Below are 26982 nucleotides of genomic sequence, written 5' to 3' on the forward strand. Positions count from 1 at the left end.
GACCCACAACATATATTTTTTTATAGTTAAATAGTTTACTTTATTTATATTAAAACATTATACTCTACATGTCGTTACACGCAAGGAACAAACTAAAACAATGAAGAATTTCTATTGTGTACATTGAAAATGTAATAATAGGGGATTAAGAAAAGTGTGCATCAATCGATACTACATTAAGCTGGCCTCGCACACCAACATTTTCGCCAATGCCTATTTATTGGTCCCTGTTGATATAATTCCTCTTAAGTTAATTCCGCGTACACACCGGAGGTGTCTCTGGTATCATTATCTAGGGATTCGTAATTAGTATCGGGGTTTTGCGATGGCAAGTGTCTCCCAGTGTTGCCGTAGGTCGGCATCGACCCGAACGACGTCTCGGCTTCGTCTTTTCTTTGACCTTTCGCAGTGGATTTAGGAATGTTTTGAACGGGCGTAGCTTTTGGAAGGACCGCTCGAGGTGGCATCGGTACAGGAGGCACCGGGGGGACAGGCAAGGGCGGGTGACTGGTCTTCGGGGCAGGTGTGTTAAAAGTACTCTTTGCTGCCAATGACGAAACGTTCTGATAGGCACCAGTTTTTGACGGCGATGGTCTTATGTCTGACCTAGCTGCGTCTATAGTAACAGCTGCTCCAACTTCGCCATCATCGTAGTAAGTATCATTTTCCGAAGTTTTCGGAGGATTTTTTTCTGCATTAGAAGGAGGAGGCGCACCTTGTAGACCGCCATAATAATATGTATCTTCATCCTTCGTGCTTTTAAGACTATCTGGGGCGACATTGGATTGATCGGTAGCTTTATTAAGGTCTGCACTATAATAGTATATCCCGTCATGCTTTAGCTGGGTCGTAGCTGCAGCCATGGCTGATATGGCGGCTGCAATAACACAATATTTTAAGTCAGATCGTAATTATCTTTTAAAACGATAAATTAGTAAGGGCTAGGTAATAATACCACAGGAGGGTTCCGCATTTTCAAATAAAACTATAGATGCTATATGAAATCTATAAAATCATTTTACTATATAACAAATTGTGTCATTCAATTTATTTTTTAATTTCTGTATGTAATTGTTACCTTAATAAACAAGTGGGTGTTCTCAAAGAGTGAAGCACTCAACGTTTTGACTTATTACAACACGTTTAGAACGTATATATCCTATGCACAAAGCTGTAATCAGACTGACCTTTTTAGAGTGTATTTGACACGTGATCGATGTTACCTGCTTTTACATTCTACTATAGTAAAACTAGGGGTCGTTAAAAGGTTAAAACAAATTCTTCATTAACTAAAATATGTTCATAGTTGCAACAGCTAGACAAATATGGTTTAATTTGGTATAGATATATAGAGCCAGAGTTTGATCATGACCAAGATAAACTTGTCTCCATCGTCATGATTGTCCCATGCTTCTGGTCTGTATATACGATTTAGACCTGGCCATTTATGGACCAAAATGTGAATTATCGCTTTTAAGTGATAAAACAATATAAATGACACGCATATCCAGTTATTGTGCGCAGTTTTCTTACCATTGTTAGATCCGGGTACTATTGGTGAATTCATCAATATGACGGCTCCTTTGTCCCTGTGTGATCGGTGTTTTATCTCAGTACAGGAGCACCTATCACATGAGACAAAACATTGTACTCTGTATCATTAATGTGTTATTATTTTATTCATACTCAATACATATGTACTTAAATGCAACCAGCTAACTGTAATATCCTCAGTTAGAAATACAGATATGAATCCTGGAATGAACTATAGTTAAACCTGTATCTCTTGGCTGTAATCATTTCCGTAGTTAGAAATACAAATATAAATCCTGGAATGATCTATAGGCAAACCTGTATCTCTTGACTGTAATTATAACCTCAACAAGAAATACAAATATAAATCCTGGAATGAACTACAGGCAAACCTGTATATCTTGGCTGTAATCATTTCCTAAGTTAGAAATACAAATATAAATCCTGGAACTACAGGCAAACCTGTATATCTTGGCTGTAATCATTTCCTAAGTGAGAAATACAAATGTAAATCCTGGAATGAACTATAGTTAAACCTAGCTGTATCTCTTGACTGTAATTATAACCTCAGCAAGGAATACAAATATAAATCCTGGAATGAACTACATGCAAAACTGTATATCTTGGCTGTAATCATTTCCTAAGTTAAAAATACAAATATAAATCCTGGAATGAACTACAGGCAAATCTATATCTCTTGGCTGTAATCATTTCCTAAGTTAGAAATACAAATATAAATCCTGGAATGAACTACAGGAAAACCTATATCTCTTGGCTGTAATCATTTCCTAAGTTAGAAAGACAAATATAAATCCTGGAATGAACTACAGGCAAATCTATATCTCTTGGCTGTAATCATTTCCTAAGTTAGAAATACAAATATAAATCCTGGAATGAACTACAGGCAAACCTATATCTCGTGGCTGTAATCATTTACTAAGTTAGAAAGACAAATATAAATCCTGGAATGAACTACAGGCAAACCTATATCTCTTAGCTGTAATCATTTCCTAAGTTAGAAATACAAATATAAATCCTGGATTGAACTACAGGCAAACCTATATATCTCTTGGCTGTAATCATTTCCTAAGTTAGAAATAGTACCTCTGGCATGTGATTATATCCCAATTAGAAATACACAAATTGACAATGGTATAAACTACAGTAAAATCTATATAAAGAGAACATCCTATGGAAGCCAGGAAAATGTTCTCTCAATGGAAATGGTCTCTTAATGCAGGTTCAATTTTCATAATAATCACTACAACTTGGAATATTCAAAATGGCCTTTAAACACAGGTTATTTTTTAATGGAGATGGTTGCTTGAGCAGGTTTGAAAGCAGTAGTTTTCTGCGCAATAAAATCTTATTACCAGGCATTAACTGCAGCCTGTTTATAACTAATATAACTTTTATACTAAAATAACGTTACTATTACTAAAATGTTTAAAAAGATTTACCGACGTCTGTTGATATAACCACTTGTCAGATAAGACCGTGTTTACTGTCTTCCATTTGTAACTTGTAGTTTGTATTTTTAGTTTGTAAACTCTTGTTTGTTTACGTTTAAATTAAATCAATTTTAATTGGACATTTTACAAGGTGTATAGGTGTGAGCGTGGAATTACTCAGATTGCCACAAATAACGTTAATAAGAAAATGCAAAATCTAAGGTATTTGTGAAAGACAGAGTTATATGTAGATGGATGTTTAGTCATACTTGCCTACATATTTTCCACAGTACAAACAGAATGATCAGCACCAGCAGAAGTGTAACTACTACAGCGATCAGACTCGCAATGATGGGCGAATTTATCAGAGGGTCCGCAGCCGCAACAGCAGCAGCTTTAAAGGAATCAAAAACAGAAATGTTAAATACTTCCCTATGATATAAGTATGTATAAACGCCGGGACTACCTATCGTTTGACAAATTGAATGTTATTTTTATCGAGATGAACTCTTCGTAAAAGCCATCTTCAGGTATTGTTTGAAATCATGTTGTATGGTTTTCAGCTGCAAATCACATGGGTTAGACAAAACCCTATGTCGTGCAATTGTAAAAAAAATATTATGATAGTCCATCTGATTCAAACCAAACCCTACATGCCATTTCACTACGATATACTACGGTGTATGATTTGTCAATTCTTTTCAAACATCCTAGCAAGAATGCGAAGACTGGCCCTTAGCAGCGAGCGTCATGCGCTGCTTGAACGGTTAGAAAGGGTTGTTATTGACTACCTGACCCCTGTTAATTTAAACCAGTTGTTGTTGGATGTCAAAAGCAGAAGTTGCTTTATCATTCTCAAATTTTGTCTGCTTGAGACTGGTTACTTTATAAATACGATGTAATCTATTAGAATGATTGAGCGGTTCAAAACCAGACGTACCTGTATCACACCTGACGCCCTCCCAACCACTGTCACACACACATACACCTGTCCCCTTGTCACAGTAAGACGTATGAACCGCCAGACAGTCACATTCACCTAAGCAGTCTACTCCATATGTATTCTCCGCACATTCTAAAATTAAAAAAGAATAAAAGAACGCATCTATAAGGAATACAATTATCATCAGAGGAATGCGATACATTTTGTTAAAATTTATTTAAATATTAATAATGACATCAATAAGGTCATTTTATTTACTGCATTCTCGTTCATTATCTTTGCATCAGCGTCAAATTGACATAACCTATATATAGGATCGTCACCTTGTACATTTAAACCGTATACAACTAGCTCATTCCTAATGGTGACAGAATACCAATGTAGTCATGGAAACACATCAAACATAAACATATCTCTAATTAGACAATATGAACTTGCCCGTTTCCAATATACATTGTATAGTACATGTAATCGCTCAAACCTTTGACATTGCAAATCAAGCTAATCTGTCCACATTTCCTTGTTATTTATGTATGAGTGGGACCTCCAGTACCATTACGTTGCCGAAGTATAAGACATACACATTATACGTATTGAATTTTGCCATAGCAATACTTAATATAATTTATTCTAAATCCATTTCGTGTATTTCACCTGTTTGACACGTGTCTCCAATATATCCCGGTTTACACGTGCAGGCGCCCGTGATATGATGACAGGTAGAGTAGGCGGAAGTTGGACAGGCACATAGGCTGGCGCATTGATCACCGTACAGCCCACTTGGACATGCTAGGGAAGAATATATAAAAACAGTAAAGTTATACATTACAATCTTTCCGAACACCCACTAACGATAAGGATATGGACCTGCCTCGTTTGTATTGGATTTCGAAACTTCACAAGAGTTCTTATAAGCAACGTTTTATTGCTGGTCCTGCTAGTTGCTCAACCATGCCGTCTTCCAAACTTTGTCTACCATTTCCGGTACCATTAAATCAGGGTTGCAGTTGTATTGTGATACTGTATACTCAAGAAGTGAATTAAAGGGTATATGGATCTTGAAGAATCAAATAATCGTTTGATCAATCCGGAACGTCCACTACTCAAAAATGTTTCTTCTATCAAAACGTTTGACTTTTCGACCCTTTTCACTACTACACCTCATACAAAATTGAAGGAACGCATTCGTTCTCTTGTTATAAGAGCTTTCTTTTCAAAGAAATGCGAACAGCGATAAGATATATGGTTGTTAATTACTTTTGAACATCTTTTGTACAAAAGTCCAAAACTAAATAAACTGAGGACGGTATTGTGAAAATGTTGGATTGCAGGATTTTCCAGTAGACTGTAGACACGCATATGGGAACAAACTGTGTCAGTCTTCTAGTTGATATGTTTTGTCTTTATATGAGGCTGAATTTATTGATTTGCTAATCAAGATCGGTAACAAAAACATAGCCAATCCTTCAATTTCACATTCCAATATATCAACGATGTGGTGTCTTAACGAGATAACAAGAAATGCGTACACAACTTCGATCGTATATACTCTCCAAGCTTGTAATCAATATTTGTTTACTTACAAAATGACCAAACGGGACGGCTTACTACTAATCTGTACGATAAGCGGGACGACTTCGACTTTCCGATCGTGAACGTTCTCTTTCTAAAAAGTAGTATCCCTGATTCTCCTTCCTACCGTGTTTACATTTCGCAGTTGATTCGGTTCTCACGAGCTTGCTCCAAATACAATGACTTCTGTGATAGATGTCGACTACTGACGGGCAACACACAACACATGATTTCTGAAGATGCAGGTCGATGAAGAATATTGACAAGTTTTTTGGTTGCCGTCAGGATAAAAATATGCTACTTCTTTGTGTGATATCAAGGTGGCTGCTGCCATTACCTCTTTAGAGTGCATTTTGATTTTGTTGTCGCTACCAGAGTTTTCGATCTGAAGACATGCCATTACTTGGATTTGACCCAGATTAACAAGGCGAGTGTCATCGATGAAGCAGAAGACGCGTTCCCTTCCGGAACATCTGGTCCTATTCACAATTTCGATAGATGATTTATTTCAGTCAAAAAGTGTTTACCAAACCGGGAATATGGGGAGTAGCGACTTTTGACTTTTTTAAACAAATATAGGCAAATCTTTCTATACAAATGTAATTATTTCGATATTCAACGAGAAATAACAATTGAATCCACTTTTTTATTATTATTGTTTATCATTAACATTTTAAACATGATGTTGCGAGGGCCACTCCAAAATGGTGTATCCAGATAACGTTTCATGTACTCGCTCTGTGGATCATTACATCACCATTTCTTTTTAATAATTACATAAGAACGGAGACGTTGATCAATACTCTCCTCATATCCTAAACCAATTTTTATATGACACAATAGAAAAAAGACAAAGCTGTACGTAATGCCTATCATTTTTACGCAAATAGGAATAGTTTCTGCTTTTGTTAAAAGGAATAGAAACTCACAAAATACACACCACTGAGCTTTTGATTTTGAAAAATAATGTAGCATATGACATAGTTTGCATCCAAGCCAGTTGGTGTAGCCATGAACTTGACTGCATCTTTACATACGCAACATGCTTTTACGTCACGAGGACATTTACATATATGTAGTTGCTCTGCAGTTCACTTACATTGAACGATACCCTGTTCCCTTCACCATGTCATGTATGCAATTATATACGAGTACACATTTACTTATTGAATGATTGATATATGCTGATATGGATCAAAACTCTTTAATTTAGTACCACGAGGTTTTAACGACGTTGACTTACTGGTATTGCAGTTTGGTTGATCGTAGCCTGTAATACAAAGACATTGCCCGGTCACGTGGTCACAGGAAATAGACTTGTTTTTGTCACACGCGCATTCATTCTTGCAGTCTTTACCGTAGAAATCTACCAGGCAAACTGGAACGGAATGATTGATATTATTAGCCAGTTTTACAGTAAGACAATGATTTTCATCTTTTCTAGTACCTTGTTAAGTAATGAAATGAGTTCACGAGTTTCATTGATATACTATGACTTTGATGTCTGTCGATCGGAAATCATGCCAACGCAGTTTGTACGCGATTCTTTTTATCGCTTATTTTTCGTGTTTCAAAATGGAATAGATGAAAACGAAACCGTGTCACATACCGTCATAATAGCTGAAATATATGGAGAACGGAAAGACGGTAACATGTTATATTTTTTTATACACATCTAGTTGATGCCGCTTCGTGAATAAGCAACGAAACAATGCATGCTTGAAGTGCTTTTTCATGTCGATATCTATCAAAACTCACCATTGTTACAAATGATTCCGTCATAGCCTGGATTACATGCGCACTGGCCGTTGACGTTATCACAACTCTGCGTGGTGGTCTGATTACATTCACAGCCGCTGTCACAGCTGTAGCCGTACGACCAGGCCGGACACGCTACAATGAACAGTGGTTTATAAGTGGTATATGTGATTATACTAACAATGCATGCATCAGAATACACATGCTTTAACTTGAACGCTAACTTTTAAAGATATTTAAGCAGTAAACTGCCTTCTTTCGAAAGTGATTGTCCTATAATTCTCACAGGATTGCAGACAAATTGAATAACGCGCGTTAGCGTGTTATGGTTAATGTGGTGTGCTATGGAACACAGACTTTGTACTGGTTGATTGTTATGAACATCGACTACAGTTGGCTCTTACTGTAATCATTAACATCATCCGTTGTTCAGGAGGTGTTACTAACCATTTAGTGGTATGTATATACTTTCCCAGATATAGGTCTCATAAGTAATAATGACAGTGTGATCCAATAATAATTTACATGAACTTTAAGTCATCGTAATGCTTTATCAAGAGAAATTTATCAAATGATAAATGAAAGACAGTGCTGCAATATTGTTACAGACAAAAATATTCACAGACAGGCTTTTGAGATTCCACGAACTACTTCCTAATGATTGCTGTTTTCTTGATGCATGTTCAATTGACATGGAAACATTCGCAATAAAGAGTTTAAAAAAATGTCTCTCGACATAGTTGGTCCCAGCAGAACTACTTACTTTCATTACAGGTGTCCCCAATAATGCCTGGTTTACACAAACATCCCCCGTGAACGTTGTTACAGTCTTCGGCATTTGTTGTGTTACAGGAACAGTTGAAAGAGCAGCCCTGGCCGTACGTAAACTGACCGCATCCTACAACCATATCAATGTATCATTAATCCAGTAAAGTAGAGTCCTTTAGTTCAGCCACTATCAATCTACGCGTCCTATTAGCCAGTCAGTGAATGTTGAGACAGGGAAATGGTTCACTATAAAAATATGCAGTTTTCTAATGGTTATACAATTCAGACACTTTTGGCGGTGGTAAAGGTGGCAGGATAATCGACGATTAAATGTAAACTAAGCAAGCTTAACGGTAACTTCATGGGACAAAAAAAATAGGGCAAATGTCATAAGAGTATTTAAATCTATATTTGTTTATGACTAACCTAAGCAAAATACATTTCCAAACCACGAATACAAAAAAAGAGTTCAGTTAATACACCTTAAAACGGTAAAAAGGAAGAGAAAGTGTTACACCAAAAACAAGAAAGTAGAACTAAACATTTCGGATATTTAAGTGTGTCCTGTACCACACATTAACACATTGAAGTGTACATCCGATACAAAGGTACAGGTGGTAGGTGACATTGAAGTGTACATCCGACACTAAGTAACGGGTGGTTAGTGACATTGAAGTGTACATCAGGCATTAAGTAACGGATGGTTAGTGACATTGAAGTGTACATCCGACACTGTACCACACATTAACACATTGAAGTGTACATCCGATACAAAGGTACAGGTGGTTGGTGACATTGAAGTGTACATCCGACACAAATGTACAGGTGGTAAGTGACAGTGAAGTGTACATCCGACACAAATGTACAGGTGGTAAGTGACAGTGAAGTGTACATCCGACACAAATGTACAGGTGGTAAGTGACAGTGAAGTGTACATCCGACACAAATGTACAGGTGGTAAGTGACGTTGAAGTGTACATCAGACACTAAGTACGGGTGGTTAGTGACATTGAAGGGTACATCAGACACTAAGTAACGGGTGGTAAGTGACATTGAAGTGTACATCCGGCACTAAGTAACGGGTGGTTAGTGACATTGAAGTGTACATCCAACACAAATGTACAGGTGGTTAGTGACATTGAAGTGTGCATGAGACACAAAGTAACGGGTGGTTAGTGACATTGAAGTGTACATCCGACACTGTACCACACATTAACACATTGAAGTGTACATCCGATACAAAGGTACAGGTGGTAGGTGACATTGAAGTGTACATCAGACACAAAGTAACGTGTGGTTAGCGACATTGAAGTGTACATCAGACCCTAAGTAACGGGTGGTTAGTGACATTGAAGTGTACTTAGTGACATTGAAGTGTACATCAGACACTAAGTACGGGTGGTTAGTGACATTGAAGTGTACATCAGACACTAAGTAACGGGTGGTAAGTGACATTGAGTTGTACATCAGACACAAAGTAACGTGTGGTTAGCGACATTGAAGTGTACATCAGACACTAAGTAACGGGTGGTTAGTGACATTGAAGTGTACATCCAACACAAATGTACAGGTGGTTAGTGACATTGAAGTGTGCATCAGACACAAAGTAACGGGTGGTTAGTGACATTGAAGTGTACATCAGACACTAAGTAACGGGTGGTAAGTGACATTGAGTTGTACATCAGACACAAAGTAACGTGTGGTTAGAGACATTGAAGTGTACATCCGACACTAAGTAACGGGTGGTTAGTGACAATGTAGTGTACATCCGACACAAAGGTACAGGTGGTAGGTGACATTGAAGTGTACATCAGACACAAAGTAACGGGGGGTAAGGGACATTAAAGTTTACATCAGACACAAAGTAACGTGTGCTTAGTGACATTGAAGTGTACATCGGACACAAAGTAACGTTTGGTTAGTGACATTGAAGGGTACATCAGACACAAAGTAACGTGTGGGTAGCGACATTGAAGTGTACATCGGACACTAAGTAACGGGGGGTAAGTGAAATTGAAGTGTACATCCGACACTAATTAACGAGTGGTTAGTGACATTGAAGTGTAGGTCAGACACAAAGTAACGTGTGGTTAGTGACATTGAAGTTTACATCAGACACAAAGTAACGGGTGCTTAGTGACATTGAAGTGTGCATCAGACCCAAAGTAACGGGTGGTTAGTGACAATGAAGTGTACATCCGACACAAAGTAACGGGTGGTTAGAGACATTGAAGTGTACATCAGACACAAAGTAACGTGTGCTTAGTGACATTGAAGTGTACATCGGACACTAAGTAACGGGTGGTCAGTGACATTGACGTGTACATCCGACACTAAGTAACGGGTGGTTAGGGACATTGAAGTGTACATCCGACACAAAGTAACGCGTGGTTAGTGACATTGAAGTGTGCATCAGACACAAAGTAACGGGTGGTAAGTGACATTGAGTTGTACATCAGACACAAAGTAACGGGGGGTTAGTGACATTGAAGTGTACATCGGACACTAAGTAACGGGAGGTAAGTGACATTAAAGTTTACATCAGACACAAAGGAACGGTTGGTTAGTCATTTGTACATCCGACACAAATATACAGGTGGTAAGTGACATTGAAGTGTACATTAGACACTAAGTAACGGGTGTGCATCCGACACAAAGGTACAGGTGGTAGGTAACATTGAAGTGTACATCAGACACTAAGGAACGGGTGGTAAGTGACATTGAGTTGTACATCAGACACAAAGTAACGTGTGCTTAGTGACATTGAAGTGTACATCCAACACAAATGTACAGGTGGTTAGTGACATTGAAGTGTAGATCAGACACAAAGTGACGTGTGGTTAGTGACATTAAAGGGGACATCAGACACAAAGTAACGGGGGGTTAGTGACATTGAAGTGTTCATCCGACACTAAGTAACGGGTGGTTAGCGACATTGAAGTGTACATCAGACAAAAAGTAACGTGTGGTTAGTGACATTGAAGTGTCCATCAGACACTAAGTAACGGGTGGTTAGTGACATTAAAGTGTACCTCAGACACAAAGTAACGGGTGGTTAGAGACATTGAAGTGTACATCAGACACAAAGTAACGGGTGGTAAGTGACATTAAAGTTTACATCAGACACAAAGTAACGGTTGGTTAGTCATTTTTATAAGTGTACAACACACTACATAGACACATACTTTCGTCACAGTTGATGCCAGTGTAACCAGGTAGACAGTTACACTCGCCGGTCACGTGATCACAGGATAGTGTGTATCTTGTATTGCATGGACAAGTTGAAGAGCAGTTATTTCCAAAGGAGAATGCAGGACAAGCTGGAATAGACACATCAGTGTATTTTTAAAACAATACCCTTATCGTAACAAATTTACTACCTTCGAGTAAATTATATAACAAAATTTATTTGTGATTGTTTGTTAAATCAAAGTTTACTAATTCAAACATCGATGCTCATAGGTTTTCCATGTACTGATGTTTTAAAAAGATTTATAAAATAATATCTTATATATATATATAAGTCTGAAGAATCTCCTAGAAGAGATGAAAGTACTAAAGACTCGTTGTTGAGAATTTTTCTTTTTATAATATTTCTTCGTCCGTAAGGATAACTTTTCTGATTTATAATATATATATATATATATATGGGGCAAAGAAGTAATTCCAACAGTGTAGACAAGTTTAGGTTGTCAAATTTTCGGAGCGATCCGCTCCTTTTTTCAAGACACAATGAAACAGAACAGTTACATGTACATATACATCATATTACAAGAAGATAGAATTGATATACTATAACTGAATATATATATATATATATATATGGGACATTAGGATCCAGTATTATATGGGATTTTACCGTCTATATTACTTCTTTGACCCATATATATATATATATATATATATATATATATATCTACTTTTCCAAGTTTAAATTATATTTGAAAATCACAGCTGTTAAAAACTTATTATTTTTACCTTCGACATAAAACGATCAGTATTTATTACGTTGGATAAAATTCCAAGTATAACAACCCTTTTAGACAGAGAATCACGCTGTTATCATTTTCTATAATGACGCAGTACGGAACATAAAACAAACAGGTCCAGCACCTCGACACATGTGCGACACGAGTCAGTTTTCATCGTTAATGTTTCTGACTATACATTGATACATTTTTGATGGAGTGAGAACAAAAGAAACAAAACCATGAACACCATCACCTTTCAGCATATTCGTCATGGTATATTTGTAATGTAAACATATAATGTGTTAAGAAACAGACGGTACTACTCAGTGTGTTCTGTGTATGTATGTGCACACATGTGTATGACGTCACGACTGCATGGTTGGACTGTTTGAACAATAAAATCGCGGTTACACAGCAATCTGTGTGTGTTGTTTATTCATGTCAATAACTAACATAAAATGGTATCAGAAGACGGCAACGGCAGTTAAAACCGGACTATGACCTCTTTTCAATTCACACCCCTAGAGAAGTTGAACTTTAAAGCATCCGAGGAATGGTTACGATGGGAGAAACGTTTCCAGAGATTCCGGGTAGTATCCGGCCTCGCAGAGAAGGACGAGGCGTTACAGGTCAACACCTTCATATAAGCAACGGACAAAGAGACCGAAGAGATACTTAGTGCGTTCGAGTTGTCGGAGGAGGACTCAAAAGGGTAAGATGTAGTGAAGGAACGGTTTGATGGTTACTTTATCGTACGTCGTAATGTTATTTTTGAACGAGAAAAAATTAAACAGCGTAAACCCATGTTGAAACATTCGTGCACTATCCGAACATTGCGGATACGGACCATTGAGGGAAGAAAAGATAAGGGACAGACAAGAATTCGGTTTGAAAAACATAAATCCGTCCAAGAAATTACAACTAGATGCAAATTTAACGTTAGAAAAGACGGTCACACAGGCACGCCAGAGTGAAGCGGTCAGGAAACAACAGTCGGTTGTACGGCACGCTGATCAGACAGCAGCAAATGTTGACAGACTTTACAATAAAGATAGATATCGTCGACAACGTCCCCCAAAACTAAACAAAGCCATGCACACTCAGCTCAATGGTAACCAAGCACACTGCAGTCGGTGTGGTCATAAATCACGACATTAGCACAGTGTCCCGCGAAAGATGAAAAATGTTATGTGGCTGTCAAGGAACCGGACACTTCAGAAAAAAGTGCCGGAATAAACGCACCGTAAAGAAATAATACGGACAGCGTAATGTTAAAATCCACGAGGTCATCGCTGGAAGTGACTATGAAGAACACGACCATGAGGACACGTTTCTAGGATCAATAACTACAGATCAGAAGGATTCCTTGAATTGGTCAATAAACACGGTGCTCGAGAAAAGAAAGGTGACTTCTAAAATAGACACCGGTGCAGACGTTATTGTAATTCCACAAAAACTGTACATTACCTACAGACTCTGTTACAAAATCAACAAATTTACGTGTTGGTCCCGGTTGACAGAAACTTGATGTTTTGGGAAAATTCCAAGGGAAAATACACGGAAAATCGTGTACTGTACTACAGGACATATATGTTGTCAAAAACTCTCAATTCCCATTGCTAGAGAGTCTAGTCATTAAGGCATTGGATTTGATTAAAATCGTTGGATCAGTGACAGTCAAATCCAAGTTGTTTTGTGGTCTAGGGAAATGAGACGGAGCTTACAAAATCACTCTGAAATCACATGCGACACCACATGCAATTACAGCCCCAAGGCGCATACCAATGCCATACTTGGGTAGGGTCAAGGACGAATTAAAACGCATCGTTAATTTTGGTGTAATCTCGCAAGTTGACGGGCTTTCTGATTGGTGCGCTGGAATGGTCGTGGTTCCCAAACCAAACGGCAAAATACGTATTTGTACGAATCGTACCAGGCTGAATGAAGCAGTGAAACGTGAAATTCACCAAATGAACTTAGTAGTGCTAAATTCTTCAACAAATTGGATGCTAATTCTGGTTTCTGGCAGACACCGCTTAATAAAGAATCATCATTGCTCACAACATTCATCACATCATTCGGTAGGTTCAAGTACCACTGTCTACCGTTTGCAATAACTTCCAGAGGAAAATGACTGAAATTTTAGACTGGATGGAGTGATATGTCAAATGGACGACACGCTTGTGTTCGGCTCTACACAGGCAGGCTCAAAGAGGCGCTTGCAAGGATCAAACAAAACGGGCGAACTCTCAACAAAGAGAAATGTCAATGCTATCGGTCTACTGTTACTTTCCGGGGGCATGTGATAGATGAAGATTGTTTGAGACCTGATCCGAAAAGAATCAAGGCACTAGAGGACATGCCTACACCGAGCAATATGACTGAGCGTCGCAGATTTCTGGGAATGGCAAATCAGCTTGGGAAGTTTTCGGCAGAGTTGGCAGAGTTGACAAAACCTCTTAGGGATCTACTAAATCTCAGTAACGAGTGGTGCTGGGGTAAAGCCCAGAAAATGGCCTGTAGCTGTAAAACTTGAACCTAGCTCTACTCCTACATTAGCACTGCATGACCCTGCAGCGGAAACGAAGCTGTCGGCCGATGCTTCGTCGTATTGCGCAGGTGCTATACTACTTCAAAAACCAGCGAACAGTGGAACTTGGCAAGCGTTACGCGCAATGTGTCCAACACAATCTAACTACGCACAGGTGGTAAAGAGGCTCTTGCAATAACCTGTTTTTTTTTTTAAATAAGTGACCTGGTCACTGGTATGGACATAGTTATAGAGACTGACCATAAATCATTACTTTCATTACTTAGTTATAAACCCCTCTGTGATCTTCCACCCAGTATCCAAAGATTTCGGATGAAAATGAAGAGGTAGTCATACACTAGGGGGTAAACTCCTGGACAATGATCATCCATTCGTGTCGCGGATGCGTTATCTCGTGCGCCTATCAATAATGTGGAAGATATGGATGAGGAACTTAGTGTAGAAGATGCTGCTCACGTCAATTACGTCATGGCTCAAATACCCGCCACTACAGGGAAAGTTGCCACTATATTGCTGGAACAGCAAAACGACGCGACATGCGGTAAACTTGTTGCCAGAACGGATGACCAGAAAAGGGCAGCTTATCGACACGTGCTATTCCATATTGGACGGAACGCGAAGAACTTAAAGTGGAAAACGGTCTATTGATGCGAAATAGTCGTCTTGTGATTCCGGGCTCTCTCAGAAAGGATATACAGTCAAAGATTCGCGAAGGACATCAGTGCATTGTCAAATGTAGGCGGCGCGCAAGATAATCTGTTTGGTGGCCTAACATGAGTCGCGACAAAGGTGACATGGTTCACGATTGTAGAGAATGTGCAAAACACAGGAAAGCTCGGGCAGAGCCAATGATTTCCACAACTTCCCCAGATAGGCCTTGGCAAAATGTCGGTTCAGACTTATTTCACTGGCGCCAAAAGGAATATGTATTTGTGATAGAGTATTTATCGCGAAACATAGAAATCGCACGATTAGAGGATGGTACTACCGCCCAGTTGGTTGTGAATCATCTGAAGTCCATCTTTGCCCGACTCGGTATACCAAAGCAGTTGATATCGGATAATGAACCACAGTACATTTCGGAGACATTCCGTAAATTCTTCAACGAGTACGGCTTCCGACATATGACCTGCAGTCCAAGATACCCTAAAAGTAATGGGGAGGCTGAAAGTGCCGTACAGACTGTCCATAGACTCCTTAACGAGTCAAAGGACCCATACTATGCATTACTTTCCTATCAGAGCACTCCGTTGGAACAGGGGAAAAGTCCGGCAGAACTACTTATTGAGAGGAAACAGCAAACTACCCTCCCATTCCACCCGTCCATTCTTATTCAAACAGGAAAGGGATTGGAGGTGTTCAAGAAAGAGGACAAGAAGTGTAAGGCTGTCCAGAAAAAGAATTATGACAAAACCCTCAGATCTCAAACTCAACCAGAGCTTTCATTTGGTGACAATGTGTGTATAAAAACCCAGGACACCCGTATTCCAGGTACAAAAGATCAGGTCAGACACCCCAAGATCCTTCCTGGTCGAGACTACTAAAGAAACACTTTAGAGGAGGAATAGGGAACATTTGACCAAGGTCTCGGGTCAACTCCAACAACCAGAGAGTAGATGGATCTCAAAACAAGGTTCAAACTACCAATGGTGGATCTCCCAAATATTGTCAAGCGACTGTGCTAGTTACTGTGTCGAATATCTAAACCAGCTCCAAAACTTAACCTTTAAAACTGTGGTATTTGTGAATCGTGCCACGTTAGATGTAAACCCTGAAAAAGGAAACTGTGCCTCATTCTTATTTTTATTCTTTCATTTCAATCTTATTTTCTCAACCGCTTTGAGACGACCTGCGAACTCTGTTGTGATAAAGCGGTATATGAGAACCTCGAATTATTATTATTAATTATAGTTTTGGTCGAGAAAAGTGACTATTTGTAGTAAGTTGTAGTTTAATACCTAATACTGGGCTAAAATACATTTGTTTTAGTTATAATATTATTATTTTGATCTAGTCCCAGGTTGAGATTAGTCCTAGTCAATTTAGAGTCAAGCGTTGTGTTTAAAAGTTCTTGCTATAATGATATTGTTTTACTTATAAACATCAGTTTAATATAAAAGCCCAACAAAGGGGGATGTAATGTAAACATATCATGTATTATGAAACAGACTTTACTAGTCTGTGTATTCTGTGTATGTATGTGCACACATATGTATGACGTCACGACCGCATGGTCGGACTGAGTTTGAACAATCCAGGGGTTACGCTCACTTTCGCTCTCTGCACTCCTGGAATATGTCATAGAAAAATTGAAGGCACGAAGATAGCTGTTTGATTGGTCTCAGGTAAAAAATCTTATCAATCGCTAGGCTGATACATTACAAAGGAGAGACGCCCGACTTCAAAGCCTGTCAATTTTTACCGCTACGTGACCGCAAGATTCTTTTGGTGTACATCAAAGGATCGAACTAGTCTTCTTGCCTCATTAACAAGATGGCGCACACCGGGCTTTCAATTTTGCTATGACATATTCCAGGGGTAACCCCTGGATATCGAGGATGCACATCATTATGTGTGTGATGTTTATTCATGTCAATAACTGACATAACAATATTTATGATTTTAGTCACATTATGCGGTTCAAAGTAAATAAACCCAAATATAGGACTATGCTTTAATTCAAACGCACATCCTCATTCAGGGAAGTATATTCGTATGTGAAATTCGACTTTTTGCCATTCTGTGTTCTGATATCAAACTTGTGAATTATTTAAATATCGACGATATCTCGTTAATAAAAAGAAACTTTTAATTTGAATTATATCGCCCTTAGGTCCCTTGTCAGCAAACAAGACATACTTTCTATACACGTAGTCCCCGTGTATCCTGTGGTACACACACAGCGCCCTGTAGCATCATCACAGGAAACGGATGTGAGTGAGTTGGCAGAACAATCGGGACACTTATTTATGCAGGTGCTACCCCAGTAGTACGGCTCACAGGCTAGGTAAATAAAAGAGAACAAATCAGGGCTGACTGAAAGCATTATACAATGCTGTGTCAAAACCCATTAAAACATCATAAATGTACCACAGAGTGTTTGGGTTACTGTAGCAAATTGCGATCCTTAAAACAGTAATCCGGAGGCCGTAGAAATGCAATCTAATTAAAAATATTCTTTGATTATTTCTTGTGGAATTAAATAAACTTTGAAAAGAAAATAATGGTTTTGTCCAAATATTGTTACAAAATGTTGGGTACCAGGACAGTACAGATGTAATAAGAATATAATGACTTTTAATCTATACGAACATTAACTCATTGATTACTATAGTATCTTTTCATGTGTACAAGTTATGTTCTCTTTACCAAGTCATTCATATAGAATATCGTATAAGATTAATATCTTCGGAGTCGGAGTCATGGTAATGCCAGGGGCGGTTCCAATATGTTAAAAGCCGGAGGCAAAATTATTATTAGCATTTTCACATATATACGTATTTGCAGGATGGATTTATTCTGTGAAATCTTGCTATTTTGATAACATTTATATAGTGTTTCACAAATACAGTAGATGGCAGATGATATATTTACACTTACAATAAAATATAGTTCAGAGCTAAAATGACGTCATCGTAACTTTGGAAATTAATAATGGTATGTTACAACACATATTTACTAAATACATGTATCGAATTATGTTATAACTGAAATGGTATCTAATTGTGTATCTTTATAATTGTGTTATGGTCCGATATTTGGTCGAAATTATTATGGCGATAAAATAGAAATGCTTGACACAGTACGACTCGACTTATTAGATGTGCTACTCACTACAGCCACCGGTGATGACGTCACATGTGGTGCTAGTTGTCCTGTCACAGTCACAGGCCATGCATCCAGATCCGTAAGTCCATTCGACACAGGCTATGAAAATCGATCAATAATGGACGTTAGTGGTGCACATAGTCTGCACCAAATCTACGTAAACTGGAACGGGTCATTTTACATTAATAATACTGAAATATGACGTACACCAACTAACGTTTACCCACACTGCAACATGACGCACACCACATAACATATAACCATACTGAAATATGACGTACATCACATAACATATACCCATACTGAAACATGACGTACACCACATAACATACACCCATACTAAAAAATATGACACACGCCACATAACATATACCCATACGGAAATATGACACACGCCACATAACATATACCCATACGGAAATATGACACACGCCACATAACATATACCCATACGGAAATATGACACACGCCACATAACATATACCCATACGGAAATATGACACACGCCACATAACATATACCCATACGGAAATATGACACACGCCACATAACATATACCCATACGGAAATATGACACACGCCACATAACATATACCCATACGGAAATATGACACACGCCACATAACATATACCCATACGGAAATATGACACACGCCACATAACATATACCCATACGGAAATATGACACACGCCACATAACATATACCCATACGGAAATATGACACACGCCACATAACATATACCCATACGGAAATATGACACACGCCACATAACATATACCCATACGGAAATATGACACACGCCACATAACATATACCCATACGGAAATATGACACACGCCACGTAACATATACCCATACGGAAATATGACGTACACCACATAACATATACCCATACTGAAATATATGACACACGCGACATAACATATACCCATACGGAAATATATGACGTACACGACATAACATATACCCATACTGAAATATATGACACACGCCACATAACATATACCCATACTGAAATATATAGTATGGCATTGTCACTATATAACCCTACCAAATTCAGTTGGCATTCATGTAGGCTATGAATGCCATGGACCGATTGTTGACGTCATCATTATTATGACGTCATAATTGTTACGTTGGATACCACTGACCCTCCCTGGGCGATGGCTGTTCTATTCATTGAACAAGCATAAACGATACATACATTTTTTAAACAAAATGTTGAATAATAGTAACGGTAATTATCCAACATGGCGCGCTTGCGCTCTTCATTGAATTTTCCTTTGTCCATTTGACATTCATATTGCCTATGAATGCCAACTGAAAGCAGTTCAATGCTTAAATGACTCACACCACATAACATGTACCCATATTGAAACAAGACCTTCACCACTTTACGTCTTCCCACACTAAAACATAATCTGCACAACTTACCGTCTACCCATATCGACACATAATCTGCACCACTTACCGTCTACCCATATCGAAACAGAATCTGCACCACTTACCGTCTACCCATATCGAAACATAATGTGCACCACTTACCGTCTACCCATATCGAAACATAATCTACACCACTTACCGTCTACCCATATCGAAACATAATCTGCACCACTTAACTAACGTGTACCCATTCTAAAACATTATCTACACATAGTTTCTACCCATAACAAAACAGTATTTACCATATACCAAATACTAATAATGAAACATTATTTACCATATACCATATACTAATACTGAAACATTATCTGCACCATATAAAATCTTTCCATAACAAAACATTATCCACACCACATAACATCTACCCATAATGAAACATTACCTGCACTATATAAAATCTTTCCATAATAAAACATTATGCATACCACATAACATCTACCCATAATGAATCATTATCTGCACCATATAACATTACCATAATAAAACATTATCCACACCACATAACATCTACCCATAATAAAACATTATTCATCCCACATAACATCTACCCCTAATAAAATATTATTCACATCACATAACAACTACCCATAATAAAACATGACGCACACCACATCTACTCCTAATGAAACACTATCCACTCCACAAAGTATCTACCTATAATGAAACATGATACAGTTCACACAACATAAATCGAAACATGATCCACACCATACTGAAATAACCCCCTTTTCACGTACACAAACATATTGCAACAAAATAATAAGCGATTAACTTTTAATAATCAATGGCTGTGTCTTAATTTTAATTATGTTTTATGATATATATTTGTATGTACCTACCATCTGCACAAACTTGTCCTCCCCAGCCGGCATTACACTTGCAACCTGTGCTTAAACTACAGCTCTCTGTGTTCTGGGTCACACACGCATCACATGTCAGGGGGCCTGAAATGACAGAATTTGAATTCATCATACAGGTTATTTTTACATGTGCATGGCATTGTCACCATATAGCCTATTTGAAAGCTGTGTCGTTGATGGGACTTTAACTGCCATGCAGCACGAGACACACTTCTTAGCGTATTAATACATCACTGACCGGAACTACAATATCCAATGTAAATAAACATGACGACTGATGAAATATCGCTGGGCATTGTGAGACTTGACAGTGTCATTGTAAATTTACGTAATTTTGTAAATACTTTTATTACAACTAAAACAAGACCAAGGTCTGCAATATCGTACAAAGTGCACATCGGTTGAAATCACCAATGCCGGCTAACGCTCATGCAATTTATCAGAAATATCGTCTGTTACACTGCACTGATCAACAGGGGTTCGTTACAAATGTCTGAAATACACACTATAGACCTACTGACACATATGTTACAGACCTACTGATATCAGTCACAGGACACATAAACATTTCAGACATATGTAACGAGCCCCTGTGCTCCGTCGCAAGATCAATCACTTCAAACGCTATCAGTTTCACGCGTCTCGCAGCCACGGTTTCCTCAGTTTCTGACGACATGTCAAATAACGAGACTGTTATAGAGTCTACAGACTGTAGTCAGATTCCCATTTAATCAACAAATAAATTCACGTGTCGTCTGGATTCTTCACAAAATGATCAAAGAGAAAGTTCAAGTTAACTTCCAAAAATAACTCCCTCGTGGAGGGCAAGGTCGGATTTACGGTGTTCACTGTATTTATCCATGCGCGAAAGTTTGTTCCTGGGGAAAATCGAAACAATTTCAAATCTAACTAAACCTAAATCACCCTATAGACATATCATACCCAATTGAATTGATACCGAATTGTGGAATAAAATTGAAGTGTTTGTTAAAATTTCAAAGAACTACTTTGTTTGCCAATCAGCACGCGACAATACGCTGTTCAAACTATTGAACGAAATTGTGAGGACTGTCGATAAGGCGGGCATTTCTAATTTTAAATATAAAGTATAAGTTAAAAAAGAACATAAGAGGCAGAGAAAACGTAAATACAAAATATATTAGTATTGAACTGTTTTTCTATGGTATTTGTGATCTATTTGAATGACACAGCTTTGCAAGCAAACACATCATAATACGCTAGCACGCATTATGATTTGGTTGCTTGCAAAGCTTTGTCATTCAAATAGATCATAAATACCATACAAAAACAGTTCAATGCTTAAATAAATTTGGCATTGATGCATAACTGGATTATATAAGAATGGTCAATTATGATTTCTTCAACATATCTTGATGATGAAAAATAAGTTTGTTTTGAATGCATAGAATGATTTTTTAACGTTTGTCTGATTTTGTTTTCGATACATTATAATTTTGTTGTCATCAATAAATCTGTAATGTTACATGAAAGTGATGTTCCTATTAGATTATATCAGTGAGATAAAAAGGGACGTTGCTTTTTCGTAATTAAACAATAATCAAAGCTGTTCTGGCCACTGTGTTCATATTGCATTTGCTCATAGTTAAAAGGTTTCGATGGGCCGTAGCGATTTTATTTAAAAACAAAAACAAAAACAAACAAACAAACATATGAGTAGCGAAGATAAAAACAGATTAAAATGAATATTTGTAAAAGCATTCGCATAGTATGTGTAAATAATTGAAATATGAAAGGGATTCAAATAATAAAAGTTAAAGAGATAATGAATATTATATGGAATATGTCATAAATAGATAACATCAAAGAGGCTAAGGTGGGTTAAAAGACATCAGTGTCTTTAGCATAGGCTCGTACCGTCGCTGGTTACAGTCCAACAAAAGTAAAAAATAAAAAAAAATGGTTTCAGTACGAAAATAACCCAATATTGGATACGAAAAAATACCCATTATTGGATTTAAACTCGCTATCATTGGAATTTGCTTTTTTATATGTTTATGCAACGAAACATTAATGACATATGCAACATTATCAGTAATCGATGTTAACGATTTGATTGAGCTAGAACAATACCCTCACATTATCAGTAATCGATGTTAACGATTTGATTGAGCTAGAACAATACCCTCACATTATCAGTAATCGATGTTAACGATTTGATTGAGCTAGAACAATACCCTCACATTATCAGTAATCGATGTTAACGATTTGATTGAGCTAGAACAATACCCTCACATTATCAGTAATCGATGTTAACGATTTGATTGAGCTAGAACAATACCCTCACATTATCAGTAATCGATGTTAACGATTTGATTGAGCTAGAACAATACCCTCACATTATCAGTAATCGATGTTAACGATTTGATTGAGCTAGAACAATACCCTCACATTATCTGGAAATAAACTATCCCTTTTGTTGAATATTTTGCTATAGCACTGGCCTTAATGTACGCACAAGGACATGTTACACAGAACACCTTTTAACCCTAATACATACCTCTACTAAAATTTAGAAATTGATTTCTACATGTTTATGAAGTATAGCTTTGAATATCTCTTAGGCTTACCAAGTAAGCGTTACATCAATGTGATTGATTTCAGTGGCCCACGATTCAACGCTACTTTTCAATATTAATCACTGCAAATATGGATAAAGATACAAAAGTATACTGAAAAGGATTACAACATAATTCGTATTGAACAAAATTGAATTATCGACCTGTGTAACACTTTTATTGTGGTTGATAAGTCTTAATCACACTACACGAACTATTGACATGCCTTCATCTTTAATCAAATTGAGAATCATTTATATAGCGGTATTCTAACAAATTGGAATTGACAGAAAACTATAATTTGTATAAAAATAAACATACTGAATTGATGATATAATAGGGGCTTATACTACTTGTATTGGTAATCTAATTTCCAGCTATTGACATGAACATAACAGGTACAACTGATATGAAGGGTAAGGCAAATAGTGGGTGCCTGGGAGGCAAAGTCATGGATATACACGGAGGAGGGAACTACCCTCATCCAAATCCCTTCCCCCTATACCGATCCCAAATAGACCTACGCACCAAGAATATCCATCAACTAAACTACACTTTATGTTTCTACTAAGAGTTCGTCGGATATATTATCCATATATATGGTTCCTTCTGTAAATAATGATTTTCATGTTGACATATGAAAGACAAAGATATTATTTCCAAACATGTTTTCCTGACATTGAAAAGGGCTGGTGACAAATAAGATACTATCCTACACACATATATATATGTCTGATAAATTAGGTCCGATCGGTATATTGTTAAAAGTAGTTGCATGGTACGTGCACAGGCAATGCATAATATCGAACAGCAATTCTGTTCAATAAAAAACAACAGAAAAGTATGAAGCTACCACCATCTAATTAAGGAATATTCTTAGTAAAATACTGATACAAGTACCGACTGTTTACGATTGTATGTAAATTCTCATTACCCTATTGGACTAGTTGTAAGTTTAACCATCATGCAAATCAAAGTAAAAATAAGATATAAGTATGTATGCTGAGGCTGCCAGGGAAATTGATACGTAATGATGCGAGATATCAGTGATTATTACGTAATGTGAATGATGATCTCAAGCCATAATGATGGTTATGGGCTATTACTGAATTTGGCATGATATCAATGGTGATGACGGGTTATCGATGATATTAACAGGATATCAATGACGACTATCAATTATGATGACAGGGTATAAGTGATGACACGTTGTCAATGATAACGATGAGATATCCCTCGTGGTGACGGGATATCACTTATTGCTGCTAGATATTGAACCTGACGTGATAAACAGGGATGATGAGATATCACTGGTAATGACGGGATATCAATTATTGCTGCTAGATATTGAACATGACATGATAAAGAGGGGAATGATGAGATATCACTGGTGGTGATGGGATATCACTTATTGCTGCTAGATATTGAACATGACGTGATAAACAGGGATGATGAGATATCACTGGTAATGATGGGATATCACTTATTGCTGCTAGATATTGAACCTGACGTGATAAACAGGGATGATGAGATATCACTGGTAATGACGGGATATCACATATTGCTGCTAGATATTGAACATGACATGATAAATAGGGATGATGAGATATCACTGGTGATGACGGGGTATCACTTATTGCTGCTAGATATTGAACATGACGTGATAAACAGGGCTGATGAGATATCACTGGTAATGACGGGATATCACATATTGCTGCTAGATATTGAACATGACATGATAAAGAGGGATGACGAGATATCACTGGTGGTGACGGGATATCACTTATTGCCGCTAGATATTGAACATGACATGATAAACAGGGATGATGAGATATCACTGGTAATGATGGGATATCACTTATTGCTGCTAGATATTGAACCTGACGTGATAAACAGGGATGATGAGATATCACTGGTAATGATGGGATATCACTTATTGCTGCTAGATATTGAAGATGACATGATAAAGAGGGATGATGAAATATCACTGGTGGTGACGGGATATCACTTATTGCTGCTAGATATTGGACATGACATGATAAAGAGGGGAATGAGATATCACTGGTGGTGACGGGATATCACTTATTGCTGCTAGATATTGAACATGACATGATAAAGAGGGATGATGAGATATCACTGGTGGTGACGGGATATCACTTATTGCTGCTAGATATTGAACATGACATGATAAAGAGGGATGATGAGATATCACTGGTGGTGACGGGATATCGCTTATTGCTGCTAGATATTGAACATGACATGATAAACAGGGATGATGAGATATCACTGGTGGTGACTGGATATCACTTATTGCTGCTAGATATTTAAAATGACATGATAAAGAGGGATGATGAGATATCACTGGTGGTGACGGGATATCACTTATTGCTGCTAGATATTGAACATGACATGATTAACAGGGATACGGATATCGATGATGCTTACAATATTTCAGTAGCGGTTATTATGAAGAGTGGAAAAGCCACAATACTGTTGAACTTTGCTAACAATCACTTACCCGAAGTCGTTGTTATTGTTGCTTCTGTAAAATCGCCAGACGTGTAAATTACATATGAGTCAATAAGTGATAAAACTACCGATTAAAATATACAAAGATCACTAATATATAACGGATAGATCGCTAGACATCACGGAAGTCCAAACGTCCTGTCTTCCCGTGATAGAATATTGTCTCTGAAATGTCTACCTATGCGGACACATAGTAAACACCTATTACTGTCTTCCAAAATAAAGCATAGAAGCTTTTAGTATATAGTCATATCTGTTAATCTTCACCCATATTGGAACGTTATCAGCATTTCTAAACACCTATCCAAACTGAAGTAAGACCCCATTCAAACAACGTCTAAGTATTCTGAAATATGACTATGCTTTTGGCCTACTTACTTTCGCTACAAATTGTTCCTGTCCAGCCGGGTTTACACACACACCCCGTTCTTGCTGTACAACTCTCTGTATTTTCAAAATGACACTCACAGACCATGATTATCGTCGTCGTGGCTGGAATAACATTGATAAAAAACACCTAATAAGAGTTCGCAGAATTTGCAACATAGGTCTCAAACATCGAAATCTGAGGGAATGTCAAAATGACGTTACAAAACACATTTAATTACAATTTTACACATTTATTTACATTCGAGAAGTATTTTCCATGCACATTACACTAGCTAATTTTATAACATCCTTGTCATCATCTTTTAAACAATATATAACATTGGCATAGTGTTATCATCAGGGATATAATGTACATCAGCATCTATTGACTTCAGTACTTTATACCGTCTACCGGTAGCCTGATGAATTCATTATCATAAGCTGTCAGTATGAAAATAGTTGAGAACAACTTAAGAACAACTTAAGACCTATTTGAGAATGGACTTTTCCCATATGGGAACGTATCTTATTCAAACACAAACATCTGCTTGCACCAGGTGACGTCATGAACAAGATAAAATATCCACACAAAGGTGATCCGCGTAAGTATGTACAAACATAGATATATTAAAATGCTGACATATCAATATTTTATGTGACAATTACAGCTCATCTGATCTATCAATTTAAACGCTTGGTTTCACCAATATAGTTATGAACATAAGTGAAGATGAGATCGGTTTTAACCAAAGGAAGTTTTTCATCACCGGAGGAACATGATCTCTCATTGAGTTGATACTGGTTTAT

The 26982-nt window shown here is 37.5% G+C and overlaps 2 protein-coding genes across 2 annotated transcripts in view; both read right to left on the minus strand.

Moving 5' to 3' along the window:
• Nucleotides 1–65: 65 nt before the first annotated feature.
• On the minus strand, nucleotides 66–1608 carry LOC110450116 (protein piccolo-like). Its single transcript, XM_021497381.1, has 2 exons — nucleotides 1534–1608; nucleotides 66–877 (listed from the first exon to the last, which is right to left on the minus strand). Exons 1-2 carry the CDS (start codon nucleotides 1565–1567, stop codon nucleotides 246–248), a joined length of 666 nt encoding a protein of 221 aa, XP_021353056.1. The 5' UTR covers nucleotides 1568–1608; the 3' UTR covers nucleotides 66–245.
• A 1639-nt stretch (nucleotides 1609–3247) lies between these two features.
• The window catches only part of LOC110450149 (multiple epidermal growth factor-like domains protein 11), a 34525-nt gene continuing 10790 nt past the window's right edge, over nucleotides 3248–26982 (minus strand). Inside the window, exons 7-18 of the mRNA XM_021497433.1 lie at nucleotides 26185–26298; nucleotides 25796–25819; nucleotides 20660–20764; nucleotides 18382–18474; nucleotides 17407–17550; nucleotides 11211–11345; nucleotides 8021–8155; nucleotides 7258–7392; nucleotides 6743–6877; nucleotides 4582–4716; nucleotides 3925–4059; nucleotides 3248–3378 (exon numbers count right to left, since the gene is read on the minus strand). Coding sequence (XP_021353108.1) covers nucleotides 3248–3378; nucleotides 3925–4059; nucleotides 4582–4716; nucleotides 6743–6877; nucleotides 7258–7392; nucleotides 8021–8155; nucleotides 11211–11345; nucleotides 17407–17550; nucleotides 18382–18474; nucleotides 20660–20764; nucleotides 25796–25819; nucleotides 26185–26298 — 1421 coding nt within the window. The remainder of the gene's footprint in view (nucleotides 3379–3924; nucleotides 4060–4581; nucleotides 4717–6742; nucleotides 6878–7257; nucleotides 7393–8020; nucleotides 8156–11210; nucleotides 11346–17406; nucleotides 17551–18381; nucleotides 18475–20659; nucleotides 20765–25795; nucleotides 25820–26184; nucleotides 26299–26982) is intronic.

Source organism: Mizuhopecten yessoensis, unplaced genomic scaffold (assembly GCF_002113885.1).
Source record: "Mizuhopecten yessoensis strain PY_sf001 unplaced genomic scaffold, ASM211388v2 scaffold4999.3, whole genome shotgun sequence".
In the NCBI taxonomy this organism is placed as follows: domain Eukaryota; kingdom Metazoa; phylum Mollusca; class Bivalvia; order Pectinida; family Pectinidae; genus Mizuhopecten; species Mizuhopecten yessoensis.